At 42.8% G+C, this 21,535-nt stretch overlaps 1 protein-coding gene across 4 annotated transcripts in view; it reads left to right on the top strand.

The window, feature by feature from the left end:
* Positions 1 to 19,689, top strand: part of HIVEP1 (HIVEP zinc finger 1) — a 150,500-nt gene extending 130,811 nt beyond the window's left edge. For all 4 annotated transcript variants that reach the window (XM_055125820.1, XM_055125821.1, XM_055125818.1 and 1 more), the window contains exons 8-9: positions 15,259 to 15,764; positions 17,902 to 19,689. In XM_055125820.1, coding sequence (XP_054981795.1) covers positions 15,259 to 15,764; positions 17,902 to 19,098 — 1,703 coding nt within the window. In that variant the 3' untranslated portion in view covers positions 19,099 to 19,689. The remainder of the gene's footprint in view (positions 1 to 15,258; positions 15,765 to 17,901) is intronic.
* The last annotated feature ends 1,846 nt before the right edge of the window (positions 19,690 to 21,535 follow it).

Raw genomic sequence — 21,535 nt, 5'->3', positions numbered from 1 at the left:
ACACTAAGTGAGTGTCTCCTATGCAGCCTGCAGCCGTTCCAGAAATACTCCAGAATAAAACATTTGTTTGTGGCTCCAAAATGTTTGTTACGTAGAAAAAGTTAGCTGGTTATTTTTGTTACTGATGTTAACAAGTTCAAGAATTTATCTCTAATTTTGAGGGAAGATGAGACTGTTCATCTGGTCTAACTAAAGTATGTTTCTGGATTTTTTTTTAAATCCAAGAGATAACTAACAAAAGAATTAAGTTTTTAAAAAATCATTATACTGCTCTTTGGAACTACATTAACCTGCCTCCTTGATTTACTTAGTATGTATTGTTTTTTGTTTTGTTTTGTTTTGTTTGCTTTTTGGGTCACACCTGGCAATGCATAGGGGTTACTCCTGGCTCTGCACTCAGGAACCACCCCTGGCGGTGCTCAGGGGACCATATGGGATGCTGGGAATCGAACCCAGGTCGGCCGCATCCAAGGCAAACGCCCTACCCGCTGTTCTATTGCTTCAGCCCCTTAGTTTGTATTGTTTGATGTAGAGAAAATTTTCAAAGAAAAATGGTGATGATATCATTGAAAATATAGGTTTAAAAAATCAAATGTGTTTATCTCCACAGCCAATAACATACATAAGTAAATAATTTGGTTTTTGGTTTTTGATTTTTGTTTTTTCTTTTTGGGTCACACCCGGCAATGCACAGGGGTTACTCCTGGCTCTGCACTCAGGAATTATTCCTGACGGTGCTCAGGGGACCATATGGGATGTTGGAAATAGAACCCGGGTCGGCCGTGTGCAAGACAAATGCCCTACCCACTGTGTTACCACTCCAGCCCCTACATTTGTTTTTAAATGTGTGAGAAAAGTGACTCCCATCCTAATGGTATAATTGATGTCACTTAATATTTTAAGCACAAGAAAGACCTGCTTTATTTCATTGTTTTGTTTCTTTGGGTAACACACAGCAGAATTCAGGGTCCACTCCTGACTCTGTGCAAAGTGCTCACTCCCAGTGGTACTGGGGCCACTAGTGCAAGACTCAAACCTGGCCCTGCCTCTCGCAGAGTCTGTGCTCCAGCTTTAAAAACTCAGGAAATAAACTGATACATTCTTCATAAATTATGATATTGCTAACAGATTTAAGACAGTAAATTGCTTTTTAATATATTTACACGTCCACATTTTGGTTACATACTAGGAATGGCAACATCAGGATGTCAAAGCTAATGTTGGGGGTCAGGAGTTCAATTCCCAGGACCACATGGTCCCCCAGAGCATCTCTGGGTGCAGTGCTCCGGGTAATTCCTGGCACCATAAGGCCTGAGCCACACCACATCCTCTGGCCCTGGCGTTAAATCGCTGATCTGGTTGGCTGAGAATCACCAGATTTTCAGTCCTCTTGAGGCACCATTTGGGAGTCCCCCCCCCCCCCACACACACACAAATGCGTAAAATAAAGGTTGATGTTTATTTGAAGATATTTACACATTTGGTAAAATCACACTTTTGTTGTCATTGTAATTCACTGCTAATAAAAGGAGTTTGTTTGATTGTTGCCATTGTGCTGAGCAAATCAGAAATAAGAAGGTAGGGAAAGTGAGTAACAGTTTGAGCACGTATGTTTGCAGGAAACCCAAAGTAGAGGAAATATGTACGACAGAAAATAGGTCCCGTCTGAAAAAAATGTGAAATGCAGAATTAATTATTTTTATATTCTCTCATGTTGTCGACAAGGCGTCATAAAAATTAGCTAAAATATCTATAGAGTACTGTGTACTGTAAAAGAAGATATATCCCTAAATTTACCTAGGAGTGAGTATAATTTCTGTAATTCATTATTTAGATTGAATGAGTATGATGGGACTTGGCAGATATACTCATTTACTTTTACATTTCTTTTTTGGTTTCCTAGCTTCAGGTATTTTATGTGAAATATGACTTTTAAGTGAGTTTCTTTGTATTTCTTTTTTTTCCCCCCTCTCTCTCTCCCTTTTCATATTTATCCTTAGTTTACAGTGTTTCTAGAATCTTAGGGCAATAGCTTCACAGCTCTGGTCATAGGATTCATCGTACCCGTCACCAAAGCTCTAGTGGCATGCATGAACTATTTGTGTTTTTCATCTCATCTCAGAAGCTATTGAAACAGGTTTTAGGTTAGAACTCAAACTGGACAGCCTACTGAGATTGAGTCTAATGCTGAAAACATTGTGTTACTTTTTTTTTCCCCTCAATCACTGTATTGGTAGGCTGGAAAGATAGTACAGTGGGGAAGGCCCTTGCCTTGCATGTGGCTGACCCAGATTCGATCCCCCACATTCCATATGATCCCCAAGCCTCTCCAGGAGTGATCCCCGAGCACAGAGCCAGAGTAAGCCCTGAGCACCACCAGGCATAGCCCCAAAACAAACCAAAGAAAACCCCAAAACTAATGTGTTGAGAGGTATGATAGTCAAAATTTGCTGTTTTTATTAAATAATGATAGCAGGTAGATTTTTTTTCATGTAGTAAGTCATACTGCAAGCTTACTAATTGTTCGCTAATTATAGTAAAATACAATCCTTTTGCTTTTTATATATGAAAGCTTGAAGTATAAGTAAACATTGCTCTTCATAAACAAATCATCTTTTCTTTTTTCTCTTTTTTGCTTTAAAAAAAAATAAAACAGCTTGAGGGTCCAGGGAGATAGTCCAGAAGTTAGGCCTTTGCCTGGTACACAGCCCACCCATGATCCGTCAGTGGTACCACTTCTGTTCTCCCAAGCCTGTCAGGAATGACCACTGAGCAGAGAGCCAGGATAAGGCCTATACAGCTGTGTGCGGCCCAAAATCAAGGCTGGGGGTGGGAGGGAGGGGCCAGAGAGATATTGCTTGGGGTCTTGACTTCACTTCTCATAGTCCTGGTTCACTATAAATTTAACACAAAGCCCATGTCCCAGAACTCCGTAGCAGCCAGCCACCCTGGGATCCCACCTGCTCGTGTTTACAGTTTAAGACTCACAAGACAGGGCTGGAGCGATAGCACAGCGGGTAGAGCGTTTGCCTTGCATGCAGCTGACCTGAGTTCAATTCCCAGCCTCCCATATAGTCCCCTGAGCACTGTCAGGAATAATTCCTGAGTACAGAGCCAGGAGTAACCGCTGAGCATTGCCGGATGTGACCCAAAAAGCCCACAAGGCTGGGTTTGGTGACAGGCTGCCCCTGTTTGCCCAAGGCAGAGGTCACAGTGCTTCTCAGAGACTGCGTGTGGAGGGTCACCTGCAGGTGGTAAAAAGCCAGAAACTGAGGACACTCTTCCTATTCGTTGAATAGGTTTTTCACATCTGGTTTCCGAAATACAGTTGAAATTTTCCAGTGATGCCAGTAGATTACAGATTGCAGGTGTCTGCTTCATAATCTAGTGATTGAAGGAAAACAAGTAGCCCCGTGCTAGAACCACCTCTTACAGGAAGTCAGTGCTGTGCAAGAAACAGCCTCGTGAACCACAGGAAAGTTTGTGGCTTGAAGCTTCTCTAGATGCTGAGGGAGGCTCTCGGGCAGCTGGGCCCGCCGCGTCTTGCAGTTCGTGGTAACTGCAGTATGGCAGCGGCATCACTACCAGGTCCCTACCGGTTGCTGGAACTGTCAGATTCAGCACATTTTTATGGAAGTCACAGACACTTCACCAGTTAACGTTAGCAGTCTATCTATGCAAGAAGTTGCTGCATGCATTTAAGTCTCGACACGCTGATATAGGAAATGGGGGGGAATCTTTGTAAATAAAACAGTACAGGAGGGTTTAAATTTGTTTGACTGCAGCCCTTCCCCCAATCCCCCCTAGACTTTGCAGAGTAGCTTTCAGAAACCTGAGGATTTTTAGGTATAAGGAAAACATTGTCGGGAGCTGTTGTTTAATTGACATTTTCTGTAATACACATAATCATCAAGAAATTTATTTGGTCTTCAGTCAACCAAACTTTGTATTTATTTTTAGTATTATTACCCGCTGGTGCTGCTTTGGTCAGCTAATGACCTTGGTGCATGGGAAAATTCAAATCTTTCTATGCTGTGTTTGTATTTAGTTCTTTTTGTCTGTCTTGTTCAGTGTACCTTTTTTGCTGTGATGGGAAGGAAACTCAGGGCCTTACACAGGTGCTCTGCCACAAGGCACACCCCTAACATGACTTCATTATTTCTTTTATTATGCTCTGGCTTAGCCTCTTTAGAAAGCAATATGGAGATCTCTTAAAAAGGAGTAAAACCGCCAGAAAACCCAGCAATGCCACTTCTTAGTATCTATCTCCAAAACTCACAACAGCAATAATTTAAAGAGTGTATCTTCACACACCTATGTTTTGTCGTAATAGCCAAGATAAAGAAATAACCCAGATTCCCAGCAACGGATGTAGGTATCAAGTTGTGGTATATACACACATGGAGTGCTGTGCAGTGCGAAGAAAGAACAAATCATGCAGTTGGTCACCATGTCGATGGCCGTAGAGGCTGTCAAGCCGAGGGAAGACAGCGGAAAAGGAATAAACACCGAGATCTATACAGATAGATACATATATGATCTCTCTCATATGGGACTTAAAGATACATAGTTAAGACAACACAAAGGTAGACATGATTCACACAGCAGAGCTGGGGGGGGGAGTGAGAAGGTGTGGGGTCTGTGGAGGAGGAAGGTGAATACAGTGGTGAGGGTGGTGGATTGGAATTATGTACATGGGAGCCCATCACTGGCACTGTCACTGTCATCCTGTTGCTCATCGATTTGCTCCACTGGGCACCAGTAACATCTCCGTTGTGAGACTTGTTGTTAGTGTTTTTGGCATATTGAAGACGCCATAGGTAGCTTGCCAGGCTCTGCCGTGCGGGCGAGATACTCTCGGTAGCTTGCCAGGCTGTCCGAGAGGGACGGAGAATCGAACCCGGGTTGTCTACGTGCAAGGCAGACTCCCTACCCACTGTGTATCACTCCAGCCCATGGGAGGCCATCGTCAACGCTAGTGTTGATCCTAAAACCTCAATAAGAAACATAAAACAAAAACAAACAAAAAGATCCTAACCCTGTTCTGTGTAGGTTCCCTTTGTATATTTGTGCTTATTAACACCAGCGTCCAGTGTCACCATGAAAATTGAAGGCCTTGGCCTGTTCAGTTCATCACTGCTATGACTACCAGCTTTATCTTTTAGCCAGTGAGTTATCTTTATTATTATGTGGAGTAAAAATTAGATTCTTTATGTTGAATTAAGTAGAGAATGTTACTTTTTTTTTAATCCAAGCCAGCTATGAAAATTTGGAATTTAAAGGAGGTTCCCACTTGTTTAAAACTAGCAATTCAAATGGAAGCTATTGTATGTGCTCAAGAAAAGACCGAATTTGGGGCTGGAGCAATAGTACAGCGGGTAGGGCGTTTGCCTTGCGCGTGGCCGACCCGGGTTCGATTCCCAGCATCCCATATGGTCCCCTGAACACCGCCAGGAGTAATTCCTGAGTGCATGAGCCAGGAGTAACCCCTGTGCATCGCTGGGTGTGACCCAAAAAGAAAAAAAAAAAGACCAAATTTCTCCAATGTCACTGCACATGTCCAGTGTATTCTTACTGTGCAAGATGCAAGATTAGTCTCAGGAATTTTGTTCTGTGTGTTCTTGGGATAGTAGTGAATCCTTTTTTTGTTTCACTGTTTTTGTCAAAAAAAAATTTTATATATGTATATATATGTATGTGTATATATATATATATATATATATATATATATATATACTTACTCCTGGGTATTTGCTTTTTATGTCCTGGTACAAAGAATGTTTTTTTTTGTCAACAACATGCTGGACTTCAATGCTAAGAATGCTAATACATGCCCTCAACTGCCAAAATGTGAGCACCATTTAATATAGCTGAGTTACTGGGACATTATCATGTTGGAATTTAAGTACTTACTTACATGTGAGTAAGTAAATGCTAGATCACTTGATGTAAAACATATCACATTTACTTTTTAAAATAACAAATGATTTCACAAAGATTGTAAGTCATCTTTTCTGAGTGAACTCTGTAGAATCTTTTTATTACTGGAATTTTTATGGGAAGCATTATTCCTTTTAAGAAAAATTCCCATGTACAGTATGAAACCACAGTAAGACTTGAATTAGTATTTAAAGAAGTGCTAACACCATTAATGAAAAACACAGCGATGACATAGTCTTTGGTTTGCTTTCTAAAGTTAATGAATATTAAACTTTGGTTCATTATGTCCTTATTGGTTTTTATTTTCAAAAACATTACTGTAGAAATGGTGTGCCTTAAAATTCCCCCCTCCCAGCTTTCCATTTTTTGTCTCATTTCAAAATAATGGTTTCAACTTTGAGAAACAACAAACAAATTGCAAAAACAGGCATTTTGATGCTTTTTGCTGCTGTGTTCTGAGCACTGGGAGCCCCTGGAAAGTGCAACCCACTCTTCCAGCAGGTGGCGCTCTCGGGCAGCAGTGGTTGGGCTAGTTGGTGTTTAGTCAAATCACTTTCAGAAGATTCTTCTGAAATCCAGCTTTAGGGAAGTTGTTTGAGAGGTTCATTAACATATGCTCTTCCCACCCCCCAAAAAACAAAAACAAAAACATTGGTTCATTTTATGCCCCTTTTGCCCTTCTAGATTTTTTTGTTGTTTTTTTGGTTTGGGGTTTGGGGCTACACCTGACAATGCTCAGAAATTACTCCTGCCAGTGCTCTGGGGACCATAGGATACTGGGGATCGAACCCTGCTCAGCCACATACAAGGCACATGCCTTACCAGCAGTACTGTTTTCTCTGACCCCAATTACTTATGGATTCAAATTGCACTTTTTAAATATTTTACCGAATGTCAGTAAAATTTTGACTGCGTGGACAATATGTGTGTATAAGGACGTAATTTAAGAGGGCCAGTTATTTGTAAGGAGGAAAAAAGGTTTTTTTGTTTGTTTTTGAGCCACACCCGGTGACACTTAGGGGTGACTCGTGATTCTGCACTCAGGAATCCCTTCTGACACTGGTTAGGGGACCTACTTGGGGTGCTAGGGATCGAACCCAGGTCAGCTGTGTACAAAACTGGCACCTTAACCTCTTTAGAATCTCTCCAGCCTCTCCACTAAAAAAGTGGAATCTTTTTTAAACAAGTGTGGGTTTCTTGTGTGTCTTTTCAGCTGCATGGGAGATGCAGAGACAGAAGCCACAGCATTACCCTTACAGAGTATTATGGTTTTGTTTTTTTTTTTTTTGAAGATTTTATTTGGAGGGTGTTTTGAAGGTGTGGAGGGGGAGAGAAGGAGAGAGAGTAACGGAGTAACAGGCTCAACAGAGAACCTGGGCTTCTCCAAGGGTGGAGAGAGCCCCTACACACATCCCAGCATTAGGCATGAAAGTACACAACTCGAGGGGAGATGCAGGTGACACATGTGCTCAGGCACCACATGTGCTGGAGCACGTGGGCGCTAGCAGCACGTGCACTCTGGCAGTGTATGCTCTAGAGTATTAGGATTTGCGTTGTACATCCCAAGAAGAGAGCAGTTACAGTAGGAAAAGCGTGCCTATCTTGCTGGAATAAGGATAGGGTTTCTGCATGCTTGTACACTTGATTTCGGATTTTGCCTTTTATGGTTTCTGGTTGCATATTTATTTCATAACTTTCCTGTGTAAACTGGGTTTCGTATCAGCTGTATTGTGCGGTGACTGTTAGATTTCAATATGACAAGATAGACAGTGACAGTTTCCTCTAAAGTGCCTGGTTGTGTTTTCCGTTTTTCAGTCCTCATACAGTCTCTATTATGGCCACTGAACTTTGTGGTTGCATCACAAAAGCTTCCATAAATAGTCTCAAAATAAATGAACCGGATTGTTATTCCACTAAGACTCTTTAGAAGCATAATGACATGTGGCCCATAGCTATGTTTGTCCAATACTCCATATCACAGGTGCTAAGCCCAGTGTAGTGTCCTAACATGCAGTCACAAATAATTAATATGATGGAGTCCCAAACAGTGAGGTTTTGGTATCCATAGCATCTCTCTGCTCTTTCCTTTTTTAAAAAAAAATTATTTACTTTTTTGCTTTTTGGATCACACCAGGTTTAATGTTACTCTTGGCTCTTGCATTCAGGATTTACTCCTGGCAGTGCTCGGGGGACCATATGGGATGCTGGGAATAGAACTCGGGCCGGCCTCATGCTAGACAAATGCCCTATCCACTGTGCTATCACTCCAGCCCCTGCTCTTTTCTTTAAAGGTTGCTTCTCTGTTCTGTTTTCTCTCAACACAGTTTCTTACCCAGGGAACAAAGAGGAATATTGGGAAGATAGGAAAGTATTGTCAGCGGATCTAATTTAGCGTGATCCCAAACAGACGGCATTCTTTGGGCTCTGCAGTGGAACGCGGGATGATTGAAAGGATGCCATGTTCATTTCGGCTGTCCTTTTTATTTCCAGTCTTTTTGGTATCACCCCAAAACTTCCACCCTGTTTACCAAATACGTAATGACTCAAAATTCACTTGCAGATCTCAGCTTTCTGGAGAACTTTCTACTCTGGAGTTTACTGGCATAATGCATGCAGAGATCAACATTATTCTGTCTTGGTGATGGAAAACTGTAGAGAGGGGCCTCGGCCCTCATGAAGGCCTCTCTGAGCTGTGGCCGGGGGACTCTGTGTAGAGGGGCCGCCCTGTGCGCCCAACCCCCACCAGTAAGACTGTCAGCCCTGATCTGAAATTGGTGCGATAAGGCAAAGTCAGGTTGAAATGGACCCAAAAACCCATTGTTCTTTGTAAATCCTTCACATAAAGTGCATACACTGAGCATTTATATAGATGTGCGTGATTATAATTTTAAGAGATGTATAATCATTCTTAGAGTCCCATTGGTGCGCTACAAATGCAATGTGTTTGTCGTGAAATTTAAAATATTCATTTATTACTGTCCATTCTTCTTGGGGATGGCATTTCATCTATTCCATTCATGAAATAATTATGTGGCGCTCTTAGTGTCTGTGCCAGTAAGCGTTCCACTCGTGCATATTTACTTCTTTCACGTCATTCTTCTTATTTCCTTTCTTTTTGGAGAGGGGTCCCAAGCAGTGCTCAAGAGAGCCAGCTGCTGGCCGTGCCGCTCTGTTAGGGCCCAGTTCTGCTCTGTGGATCCCCTGTTGACAAGCCCTGGGTTAGGGTACACCATACACAAATCTCCTCTGTGCCTCAGTTGCCCAAGAGAATTGGGGAAATTGATCACAAGAATTACCAATTGGTCAAGTGATCAATGATAGGACATACTTAAGCAGTAGGAAAAGGAGAAAAATCCTGCTCGTCAGGAAGAGAGACACAACACTCAGGTCACTGGAAAGGCGGATGTGGTGCAGGTTAGTCTTCAGGAGACGCTTGGTGTCTTCAGAGAGTGTCAGCAAGTAGTCAGATTTGTTTGTTTGTTGTTTAGGGGTTTTCTTTGCTGGGACGGTCACCCCGGTGCTTAGGGGCCCCTTCTAGGCTCTGCTCAGGAGTCGCTTCTGGTGGTGCTTGAAGTCATGTATTAGCAGATCCGAAACATGCCAAGCAGGGGCTGCGGCCCACTGAGCTGTCTCTGACCTGACAGAGTTCCTCTTAATGCCAGTTAATAAAAATAAAATTTAGTCTTAACATTTAAATTACATTTAGTCTTACAAAAATATTACAAAACGAACATACGGAGTTTCTCTATATGTTTCCTCCATCTTACTCTCACAGTTAGAATAGCATATAACCATGCAGCATTTTGTCACCACTGAGACTTTCACCTCAGCTGGATATTTCCAATCAAAATTCAGAATGTAGATTTCACCAGTTTTCCACGGATGTCCTTTTTCTGTCCAGATTCTCACCCAGAAGCTCATGTTGCTCTTAACTGTCTTGGTTCTTTAGATCTATCCAGTGGGTTCTTCATTTTGTGAACTGCTCCTTGATTTGGGAGTCTCTGATGTGTGCTTCTAATAGACTGAGGTTGTGCTTTATTGGGTAGTTGATGACTTTTCTGAGCACGTTAGGGGCTGCCTGACTGATCATGTTACCCTCCATTAAATAGTCTCTATTACTGAGATATCTACTAGGTCTTCCTACTATAAGCCTACCGTTGCCTTTATAATATCAAATATTTGGATTTTTGAAGCTATCAGTATACAGAAGTTGAACACATGTGTAGAGTAACTGGATCAATATATTTCAATTCTAAACCTACCTGTGAAAAACAGGTACCAGGTCAGTGTTTATGTTCGGTTCTGTCACTTTTAGCCTTTCTGTCATCTGGTTCAAATCCTCATTGCTAAGGTTACCTTGTGTATACGTTGATGATTCTTGGATGTTAAGTATTGCTGGGGGGGTGTTTTAGTTTATTTATTGTAATTTTTCTATAAGGAAAAATTAACAGTTTCTATGTTCATTCTCTAGTCCATTCATTCGTGTAAATATGAACTCAAGGAGTACTTACATTGCTTACTTGAGCTTCCCTAAGCTTCCAAAGATGCTGTAGCCCTGAAATTAAGCATTTCTCCAAGAACCTTTAATTCCTCCAAGTTCCTTTCACGGAGGAATGGAAGTTAGCCACAAGGATTGGCCAGTACGTGGTGTGTTCATTGCTACCAGTGTGGTAGCTGCTAATCTCTCTCGTAGTATAGAATTAGAAAGTGAGTATATGCATGCTAACTCATACTTGCATTGTGTTGAATCTGTATTTGTGTGTGTGTATTGCTCTTCCACATTCACATAAACACATACATATATATTGTATCCACACTTGAGAGCATGAGTTCACACAGATAATTCCATTAATAATTTCATTCTAGCACCACAAGATCTACTCTGGAGTGTCTCTTTTCCTTCATTCACCTGCCAAATGCCCATTGCATCTATAGTTACTTTACATATTGTTCAACTTCTGTATACTAATAAACTAGTTTCAGAAATCCAAACTGACCGGTGGAAAACAGATCAGCAGTTACGGGCCAGTGTTTGTGTCCAGAACTTGTTATCTTGAGCCTTTCCATCATGTGGTCAGAATCTTCATTTCTAAGGTTCCCTGGCTCAGGATCCTTCATCATTTCATGTGTTCATTTGTTCCTCAGAAAGTGATGGCTTTCTCAATTTATATTCCGTATTGGATTCTCCGTACATCATGGTTGTTTTTATCCACGTGTAAAATCCATTTCTTGGTGTACAGTTCTGTGGTTTGTGACAAATGATTAGAGTTGTATCTCCCCAGCCCCAGTATACAACATAGTCCCATCATCCCTGAGATTCTCTTGTGCCACTCTTTGGAGACATCTTTCCAATAGGTTGTAGCAGGGACCAGAGAGTTAGTACAGTGGGTAGGGTTGCCAGCCTTGCACACAGCCCATCAGGGTTTAATCTCCAGCATCCCATAAGGTCTCCTGAGCCTACCAAGAGTGATTCCCGAGTGCAGGTCCAGGAGTCACCCCTGAGCACCGCCAGGTGTGGCCCAAAGACAAATATTTCCCAAATAATGTGTAGCCGTCACTGCTCTCTTTTTCTCCCGGTAGGTTTCCCTTTGCCAGAGTGCCTTTGGCAGGGAGTTACACAATAAGTAGCTCTGGGCTTTCACACTTTGTCTCATAGCAAAATGTGTGTAAGACGTAGTCATATTTTTATGTGAGTCGGTAGTTGTTCCTTTCTGGTGCTCAGTAGTATTGATGTGCATACTTCGGACTGACCATTCGTAAGATTATCTGGTTGGTTTCAAGGGTGGAGCAACACGGCTGAAGTTTTGGCGCTCAGGTACCTCCCTGGATGCTCTTTCATTTCTCCAGAATCTAATGCTACAAGTATCTCGGGGCTCTGTGGTTTCTGTACATTTGCTTCTGTAAGAAACTGTCAAGCTATTTTTTTCCAAAGTGACTGCATCATTTTCTGTCCCCAGTGTATGGAGGGGCCAGTTTTATTTATCAGCGCATTTTATTTTAGCATTCCAACAAGTGGTTAGTGGTGTGCGTTGTGGTTTTAGTTTTCTTGCCCTACAACCTCCTTTGTGCTGTTTGCGTCCAGATGTCTTTTAGTGAAGTATCCGTCCAGAACTTTTGCCCACTTTTTAATGTGAGTTATTTTCTTATTGTCAAATTGTGATAATTTTTTTGCAACCATAATTTGGATTTAAACATAGAAATGTGGTTTGCAGATGTTTCCTCCCAGCTTTTTTTTAATTGTTCTGTTTTACAGTGTTAGCAAAAGAGAAAAAAAAAGTTTGACATTAATGAAGCCCAGTTTATTGCTGTTTCCATTATTGATTGTGCCTTTGCTGTCACATATAGATTGTTGTCTAGTTTGAATTCACAGGTATTTCCTAGAGCTTTCTTTGAGAAGTTTTTACTTAATCATATGACATGTAGGAAAACTACGCGGTGTAAGGTTATGTGTGAGTGTTCTTTTTGGGAATTGCTTTTGTCAAAATTTTTTGGGCTACTTGGAGTTGAATTGTAGCATTTGATGAATGCTACAAATTGGAGCATTTGATGAATATTGTACCTGAGTAATATTGAAGCTTCTAACCATGGTGTACCTCTATTCAGGTCCTCAAATGTTTTTAATATATACTGGAACATTTCATTCTTTTGCTGCCATTGTGAATAGTGCTCTAGTTTTCAATTTCAGTTATTCATCGATAAGTGATTTGTTTCTTTTTTTTTTTTTTTTTTTTTTTTGCTTTTTGGGTCACACCCAGTGATGCACAGGGGTTATTCCTGGCTCTGCACTCAGGAATCACCCTTGGCAGTGCTCAGGGGACCATATAGGATGCTGAGAATCGAACCCGGGTTTGCCTCGTGCAAGGCAAATGCCCTACCCGCTGTGCTATTGCTCCAGCCCCATAAATGGTAGTTTTTTATAGATCTTATTTTTTTAGTATCTGTAGTATCTGTGGCGTCTCTGGTAGTATTTCCACGTTTTTGCCTAATCTCTTAAGTTTTATCTTCTCTCTTTTCTTCTTAGCTAGTAATAGGGGTTTATAAATTGTATTATCCTCTTCTAAAAAATACTCAACTTTGGTTTACTTAATATTTCATCGATTTTTATTTCTTTCTTATCTATTATTTCCTGGCTCCTTCTTTCGGGTTTAGTTTTAGAATTTCCTAAAGGTAAGAACTTAGATGGTATATTTGAGATTTTCCTTTGTAGTAAAAGAACTTAATGTACAAAATCCCACTAATAGCTTCTTTGGCTGCATGCCACAATTCAAATGTTATATTTTAATTTTCAACCAGTTCGGAATATTTCCAATTTTTCTTTGAGGCATTCTCTTCAGCCCACGGAATGTTTAGAAATGTGTGGTCTGATTCTCAAGTATTTTGTGATGGGGAGTTGGGGGGAGGCGCAGATTGTCTAGTATGAGTTTGTTGTTGTTGTCGTTGTTGGGCCTTCCCAGCAGCTCGGGGTCCCAGGGCCTCTCCAGGTGATACTTCATATGACACTGCTGGCCTGGGAGCTCAGTGCTGGCACCCTGTGATGCCATGCACTGCTCAGGCCCAGCCATGCTGGGCTCACCAGGGTCACTCCCTTAGTGCTCAAGGGCCCGTGTAGCACCTGGGATGAAACTTCAGGCCTTCGTCTGCAAATCCAGCCCTTGGAGCCCTCTCTCTGGTCTCGAGTGATTTTTACTGTAATTCAGGTTTCATCCAAAAACCTACTCTGTATGACTTCTGTTTCCTTAAATCTATGATGATTTGTTTTAGAACTGATTATTGCATGTTGGTGGATGTCCTTGGTATGCTACATCAGAAAAGCGTATTCTGCTGAGTAGAATATGCACGTGTCAATTAGATCCGTTCGGCTAGTAGTTTTTTTTAAGTCTTCTGTTTCCTGACTGATTTCTTTCTGTTATCTACTTATTCACATCAATTACACTGATGAACTCTTTAACGGTAATTATGGATTTTTTTTTTTTGCTGCTCTTTCGGTATTTAACCTCGTCTGTTTTGAAGCTCTGGTCTACTTGTTAACACATTAAGATTGTTATATTTCCTACAGTGTTAGTCCCTTTATCGTTCTCTAATGTTTTTGAATATCTTTCTAATATTTCTTGTCTTGTAATCTTAGTTTTTTCCAGCTATACTTTAATTAATAATTTGAGCTGTATTTTTCTTTGTACTTTCAGTCTGTATAATTATATTTAAAATGTATTTGATATGTACATTAGGTACTTGGGTCTTGTTTTGTTTGTTTTCTTTTCCAGCTACTAATTCAGATGTTACACCATTTCCCTCAAAATTATTCACCCACATGACCAGTGTCTGTTGGTTCTCCTTCAGATAAGATAAATTTGTGAATCCTCCCTTCCACAGACAGCGCTGTCTCTCTTACAGTTAGAATTCTGTTTTAATTAAAACAAACCCTTAGACTCAGACCACGTATTCAAGGTTACTCAGGGTGGCGGGAGAAGTGGACTGAAAGGGCCCTGGACTCTGCAACCAGAATATCAGTGCTTCAGTGGACAGCATGGTACAGCAACACTGCGGTCCTCGAGGGTTGACTATTCAGTGCTCTTCTAAGTCAGTAACAAGTCAGGACTAACAAAGACATAAGGGTGACAGTAAGGAATTGAAATAGTACTGTAGAAATTATTTTTTTAAAACTATTGAGACGGAAATAAATGTAATTGACAGTGATACCAATATTGATTTCCTAGTGTCAACACAAGGGAGCATGATTCTGTAGGACTTTAACGTAAGGGGAAGTGAAAAATATAGACGGAGGCTTAAATATTAGAGAATATTACCTTTCACCATGACAGGGGAAACATGTCTTATGTCTTAAATACCATTCACATGTCAAAGAAAATGATTTTGCTTAGAAATACAAAGTGTTAACCAGTGTTCTGTTATTGTTCCAAGTGAAGGGAGAGAAGAGATACAAAAAGGTAGAGAAAATGTCTCTTAATTTTTTTTTTCAGTTTTCTTTAGGATGTTTTACAAGTCTAGTATTTGAGGCCTTTGTTTCTGGTTTTCTTTGTCTGTTTCCTCTTCTTTCCTCTTCTTTTTCTCTTCTTTCACTCTCTTCACATTCTGCATTCTGGCCATGCCGCTTTCTGTCCTAGCTTCCATTTCTTTGAAATTTTATTGGTCTGATTGATTCGATTTTCCCCAAGTCAAGCCCATCGTGGGTTTTCTGTGGGGAAACGTCTTTTGTGCTCCTCGTGATATTGCCAATGAAAAGATTTTTTTTTTTTTAAAGAATTACATTTCTCTGCTTGCAAAGTGTGCTACAGCGGGCCTCTGGGTTGTTTTTATTAGATGAAAAGCAGAGATTCAGTTACGAGAGGTCTGGATACGACCTTGAGGAATCCGATGGCCTGGATGAGGACGACAATGACAACGAAGACGATGATGACGACAGCCAGGCCGAGTCGGTCCTGTCGGCAGCGCCCTCGGTCACGGCCAGCCCGCAGCACCTCCCCTCCCGGGGCGGCCTGCAGGACCCCGCCGCCCCCGACGAGGACATCCGAATCAGCGACTGCTTCTCTGGAGTCCCCGCCGACTCCATGGACATCCTGCCTCGAGCGCTGCCCACCAAGATGACCGTGCTGAGCGCGGTGCCACCCCTCTGCGCCCGCAACACCGAGTCGCCAGCGCAGGTGCGGCCGCCCAGGGATGAAGGAAGCGCGCATCCTCCGCCCCGAGACTCCCCCAGGTCCCCGGCGGCCGCGCCCAGGTCCCCCTGTCACCCGATGTCTGTCGAGGGCCCCGAACCCGAAGACCGGAGGAGCTCGGAGGCAGCAAAGGCCGTCGCGGTGACACAGGTAAGGGGCGGGCCGTCGTTCTCCTGTCGCTTCACCTGCTGCGTGTGGGTTGCTCCATGACAAACTGAAGTTATATAATTTCAGTTTATATAATTTCAGTTTATATAATGAAGTTAGATAATTCTGAAGTTATCCCGCTGGCCTAGTCGGGTGTTCTGACTTACGGAAACTTAATTTAAGGGGAAAAAAAGACATGTCTTATGGGTTCTTGTTAGGAACTTAACCAGTGATTTTATTATATATTTTAAAATCTTATTTATTAAAATATTTAGTACACCATTTATTACTATTTAATATTTATTATTTAAATAAATTACTGTCATTGTTATCCCGTTGCTCATCGATTTGCTTGAGTGGGCACCAGTAACGTCTCCATTATTGGTGAGACTTGTTGTTACTGTTTTTGGCATATCAGATATGCCACAGGGAGCTTGCCGGGCTCTCCGAGAGGAGCGCAGGAATCGAACCCCAGTTGGCCTCGTGCAAGGCAAACGCCCTGCTGGCTGTGCTATCGCTCCAGCCCATTTAAATAAATATTTAATATATTTTATTTCTTTAATGTAACTTGCTTTACGTATTTATTTTATTTATATTTTATTATAAATCTGTAAAAGAACCAAATGTGAAAATTGACTGATACTCGCATAGTTTAAAACAGATATATATGCCTATATATGTGGATATATAGATCGATAAATATCTCTATATATAAGAACATGAATCTAGGGGCTATTTATCCCACGGCTTACTCTTGAAGGTCTTTTGTTTTTACCATTGGTACAGAGATGATAAATCTGCACTAAATTATCCAAGCATTTTTCCACCTTATAAGCAAGAGAAATTAATAACAAAATTACTGTGGTCCTCCCCCACTCCCCCCACCCCCAGCCCACCAAAAATATATATAGTATATATTTTATAAAATATATATATTTATATGTGTGTGAAGAATTCACTTTGTGTGGATGCGAAAGTTTCTGTGATAACTTGGGACAAAACCTGCCCTGGAACAGCTGCAGGGACAAGCTGGGCCTTTGGGAAACCCCCAAGCGCACCCCGAATGATTCCCTGCCCTCATCCTGCTGCCTTCTGGAGGTTTCATTCCGGAGAACGCCTGTAATGTGGGCCGGTGATTGCTCTGTGGTTCATTTCTAAACGTGGAAGGTTTTGACTGGCTAGGTAACACTAAAGAAAAATTAAAAGACTAGAAAATTGGATTTCTATAGATTGTCCTAAGTATAATTGGATTATAACGATCTTTGTGTTGGAGTGTATTAATTTATAAATTGCTAACCCAGGAGAGCTGTGCCACACACACGGGTTTCTGAGGCTGTTCGGGTCCTGTGCTTCTGAGTGACCCCCTGGCAGTGCCCTAGGGACCATACCTATTGGGGATCAAACTGAGGTTGGTGGGATGCAAGGCAGGTTCCTTCCCTCCTGTACTGTCTCCCCAGCCCCCAAAGCATCATTCATTGTCATGTAGATTATATCATATAGATGCTCTCCCGAGGTACGCTCTACGTGACAGATAGTCACAGTATCTAAACAGTGACCTTGGCGGGGAGGATGGCAGGATTGATTCCTTCTGATCACATTTCATGGTTTTCTGATTAGTCACCTGAGCCCGACAGGGGTCTATCCCAAACTTTCTTACTGCGCTGGGAAATGTGATTTTGAGTTACATGAATTTAGGATGGATTAATGAATGAGCAGCCGTAGCCCTATTTATTCCTGACAACTAATAAATGAATAATCCTCCAATAACTTTTAATATCTAAAATAAAGTACAGGGTGAGCTGGTGATCCCAGTAATAGTAAAACTGACAAGAGGAGAAATAGGACCATGCTACCTCTCAGAGTTAATTCAGAAGAAATGCTCCGGTATCTAAGAAATGACCTTGGAAAAGGCACCGTCTTAGCAAGGTGTGTGACTGCTCTTACCAAGCGGACCATAAAGGCAGTATAGATTCTTTCCCTTGGAAATTGATTTTTCAAAAACCAAAATGCAGTTGTTTTGAAAGCTGCCGCTCTCACTTATGTAATAGATATCCCTCCTCTAATCTCCCCAGGGAGCCAAGTTTCCCTGGGCAGTGTCACCTGGCTCAGCTGGAGGGGATCACTGTCTCTTGTCTTCCAGGGCCCCTCAGCGCTGAGACGCCCTCCCGGGACGGAGCCCAGCCCTCATCACGCTGCTGTCGGGACCCCTCCCGCAGCGTCCCCGCAACCAGGCGCCCCAGAGCAGAAGCCCCCGCTCACGCTGCAGCCCGCGCTGGGGCTGCCCGCTCCCCCGACCCATCTCTTCAGCCACCTGCCTCTGCATTCCCAGCAGCCCTCGAGGACTCCGTATAACATGGTTCCCGTCGGGGGCATCCACGTGGTCCCGGCCGGCCTCACCTACTCCACGTTCGTGCCCATTCAAGCGGGGCCCATGCAGCTGACGATTCCTGCCGTCAGCGTCATCCACCCCGCCGTGGGCCCCGCCGAGGACAGCGTCACAGAAGCTCCTGGCCCCGCCAACCCCGCCGCCGGAGTGTCGGAGTTAAGCAGCGTCGTGCCGTGCATCCCCATCGGCCAGATCCGCGTGCCGGGCCTGCAGAATCTCAGCACGCCCGCCCTGCAGCCCCTGCCGTCGCTGAGCATGGAGACCGTCAACATCCTGGGCCTGGCCAACACCAACATCGCCCCCCCGGGGCACCCGCCGGGGCTGGCGCTCAACGCGGTGGGCCTGCAGGTCCTGACGGCGAACGCCCCCTCCCCAAGCAACCCCCCGCCCCCGGCGCACATCCCCGGCCTGCAGATCTTGAACATCGCCTTGCCCACTCTCATCCCGTCCATGAGCCAGGTCACCGTGGACACGCAGGGGGCTCCTGACGCGCCCACCTCCAGCAGCCGTGCCCGCGCGCTGACGCCCGCAGCAGCAGCAGCAGCCGCCGTAGCAGCGGGCAGCACCCAGCAGGGGAGCAGGACAGCATCGCCTCAGGGGTCGCCGCAGGTGCAGCGAGAAAATGCAAAAAACGTCCCGGATGCTGCTGCCCCCGCCAGGGACCAGGCGAGGCCCGATGGCTCGAGTCCAGTGGACGCCGTGAGGGCTGCCTTAGTCAATCATGTGAAGCCCAAGCCGGACCCCACTTCCACACCGGGCCAGCCAGTGTCCCTGCCCCCGCTGTCGCAGAAGGCCAGGCCGGAGGCTTTCTCGGAGCCCTTGGGCCAGCGGACTGTGTCGCCGGAGCGACAGGGGCCCCGGCCCGCAGTGCCGCCCCGCAGGCAGGCCACTGCCCAGTTCAGCGACGTGAGCAGTGACGACGATGAGGACAGACTCGTGATCGCCACCTAGCGGTTTCCTCCTTTCCGAGGGGGTGTGTTTGGTGGTTCAGTGGGTTTTGTTTGTTTGTTTGTTTGTTTTTTTATATAACACTTCAAGGTTTCTTTGAAACCCCTCCTTAAAGCACAGTTTTATGACATAAACTCATGACTAATCTTTGTGCAATCATGAACTTTTTGACCAATAATTGTTGTTTTGTGTCAGCTCCAGCCATTTTTGTACATGTTGTATAGACAATTGTGCCTTTTAGGAGTTTTATGTTTAGAGACTGTACAGATTGTTGAATATCTATATACATAAAATATATATTATATATGTATATGAAAACCAGGTAGTTATTTGTGTTTAGTAAGAGAACCCTGTCAAATAAATCAAATGATTAAATTATATGTTGCACTGTTAAATATAAATTTTTATGGCTGTTGGGCAGTTTCTGTGTAAAAAAATTAGTATGTAAACTCCATATTTATTGTATTCATATTAGTCTTTGAAAATGGGTCTGTCCTTCTTGTGTAAGACAGTAACTTTACACTTCAGACAGATTTTCTGTGTTATGAAATGTTTCAGTAAAATCCTGTTTCAGTAAAATCCTGTTTACTGACACTGGTTTAGTTGTGCTTTCTTTATCATCTGGCCTTCAGAGACTAGCGCTAACGTTCATTCTAGCTTGTCAGAGGGGTTGGCACAGTCTCTTAAGCAGAGTTGGGGGGGGCGGTGGTGTCTGGAGGCCGCTTCTGACTAATGGGGCTCAGTTGTTCATTGCTGGGTCAGCCAAAGGCAAAGCACGTGCCCTGTTCACGGTGTAATCGCTCCAGTCCTAAGTATGATTTTTTTAAAAGGATTTCTGGGCTTGAGGGGAAGGAGGCAGGACAGGAGGGAATTGGGGAGGAAAGGAGGGAATTCCTACATTTAACTAATGTTGTGATACGCTTGGAGGAAAATTTCACAGTGCTACAATAGTTTAAGTTTATTTTGTACACTTGACTTCTCAAGATCCATTACATTGTACATATCGCTTTAATATTAGTGATTTGAATGCTTTAATGTGGCTTTCAAGTGTTTTGCTAGCAATTTGAAATATGCAGCTAAGTAACAAATATTACCATCATTTGGACCACTGTAATTTAAAATAATCACATGAACCAAACACATTCCTCAAATATATATTCTCAAGTATAAATGACCGTTATTGTAAACATAAATAATGTAATTCAGAGAGAGGGGAGACTATATTTGATTTTTATTCTATTGTGCTATTATGAAATAGCCCAGTCAAAAACTTGGGAGTGTGGTGACATAGCAAATCTCTTTAATAACTTACTGACAAACAGGTAAACAGCACAATATGAAACAATTTCAATATACTCATATATAAATACACTGTAGTGTTGACCTCGGAAGTGTAAGAAATATCTAAAGGTCATTGTTAGTTATCCATATTTAGCATGTTTTACAGAAACTTGAGTTAACATAAGTTAATGATATTCAAGAACTTGTTTTCACTGCTAAAAAATACAATCTCAAAACAAGAATTTTTTCCCACATTAAATTTCATGGTTTTGGAAAATTATCTTTTTTTATTTTAAACAGGTTATTTCATATGCGTACTTGAATAACTGCTGCCTGTCATGGCCAATAATGGAAAAGAAGTGTTGAGTGCACTAGTAAAGTGCCGTATAATTCAGTGGGCAGGGTGCTTGCTTGGCATGGAGCTGACCTGGGTTTGATCCTCAGCACCCCATATGGTCCCACAGGCCTGCCAGGAATAACTCCTGAGCACAGCCAGGTGTGGCCCCAAAACAAAATCTTTATGTTTCTGGGGCTGGAGCGATAGCACAGTGGTTGGGCGTTCGCCTTTCACGCAGCCGACCGATGTTCGATTCCTCCACCCCTCTCGGAGAGCCCGGCAAGCTACCGAGAGTATCGAGCCTGCGCGGCAGAGCCTGGCAAGCTACCCGTGCATATTGGATATGCCAAAAACAGTAACAATAAGTCTCTTAATGAGAGATGTTACTGGTGCCCACTCAAACAAACCGATGAGCAACGGGATGACAGTGACAGTGACAAAATCATACAATCTTGAAAATCATGAGACCTTATATAGTTTTGGTTCATCCTGAAAAATTCCATATATGAGGTTCTGTGCAAAGCACTGTTGTCATGAATGAAAATGGGCATTCCCCTCCCGGTAGAGACTCCCTAAGCCACAGTGTGGTTTAAATACCAACCTACTCTAGTACTACGCCAGATACAATTGAATTTAGAAGAAAGGTTTTCAATCTGGAAGGATCATGCCTCCTTAAGATTAAGCCCGAATAAACTAGAGAATAATAGTGGATGGTAGAGTCTTGGAAATCATGGGCTATAAACATTTCAAGATTGAAGATTATTCACTGTCACTGTCATCCCGTTGTTCATCGATTTGCTCGAGCAGGCACCAGTAACGTCT

Source organism: Sorex araneus, chromosome 2 (assembly GCF_027595985.1).
Source record: "Sorex araneus isolate mSorAra2 chromosome 2, mSorAra2.pri, whole genome shotgun sequence".
NCBI lineage: Eukaryota > Metazoa > Chordata > Mammalia > Eulipotyphla > Soricidae > Sorex > Sorex araneus.
The sequence above is the reverse complement of the archived record's forward strand: the minus strand, read 5'-3'. Positions and strand labels throughout refer to the sequence as shown.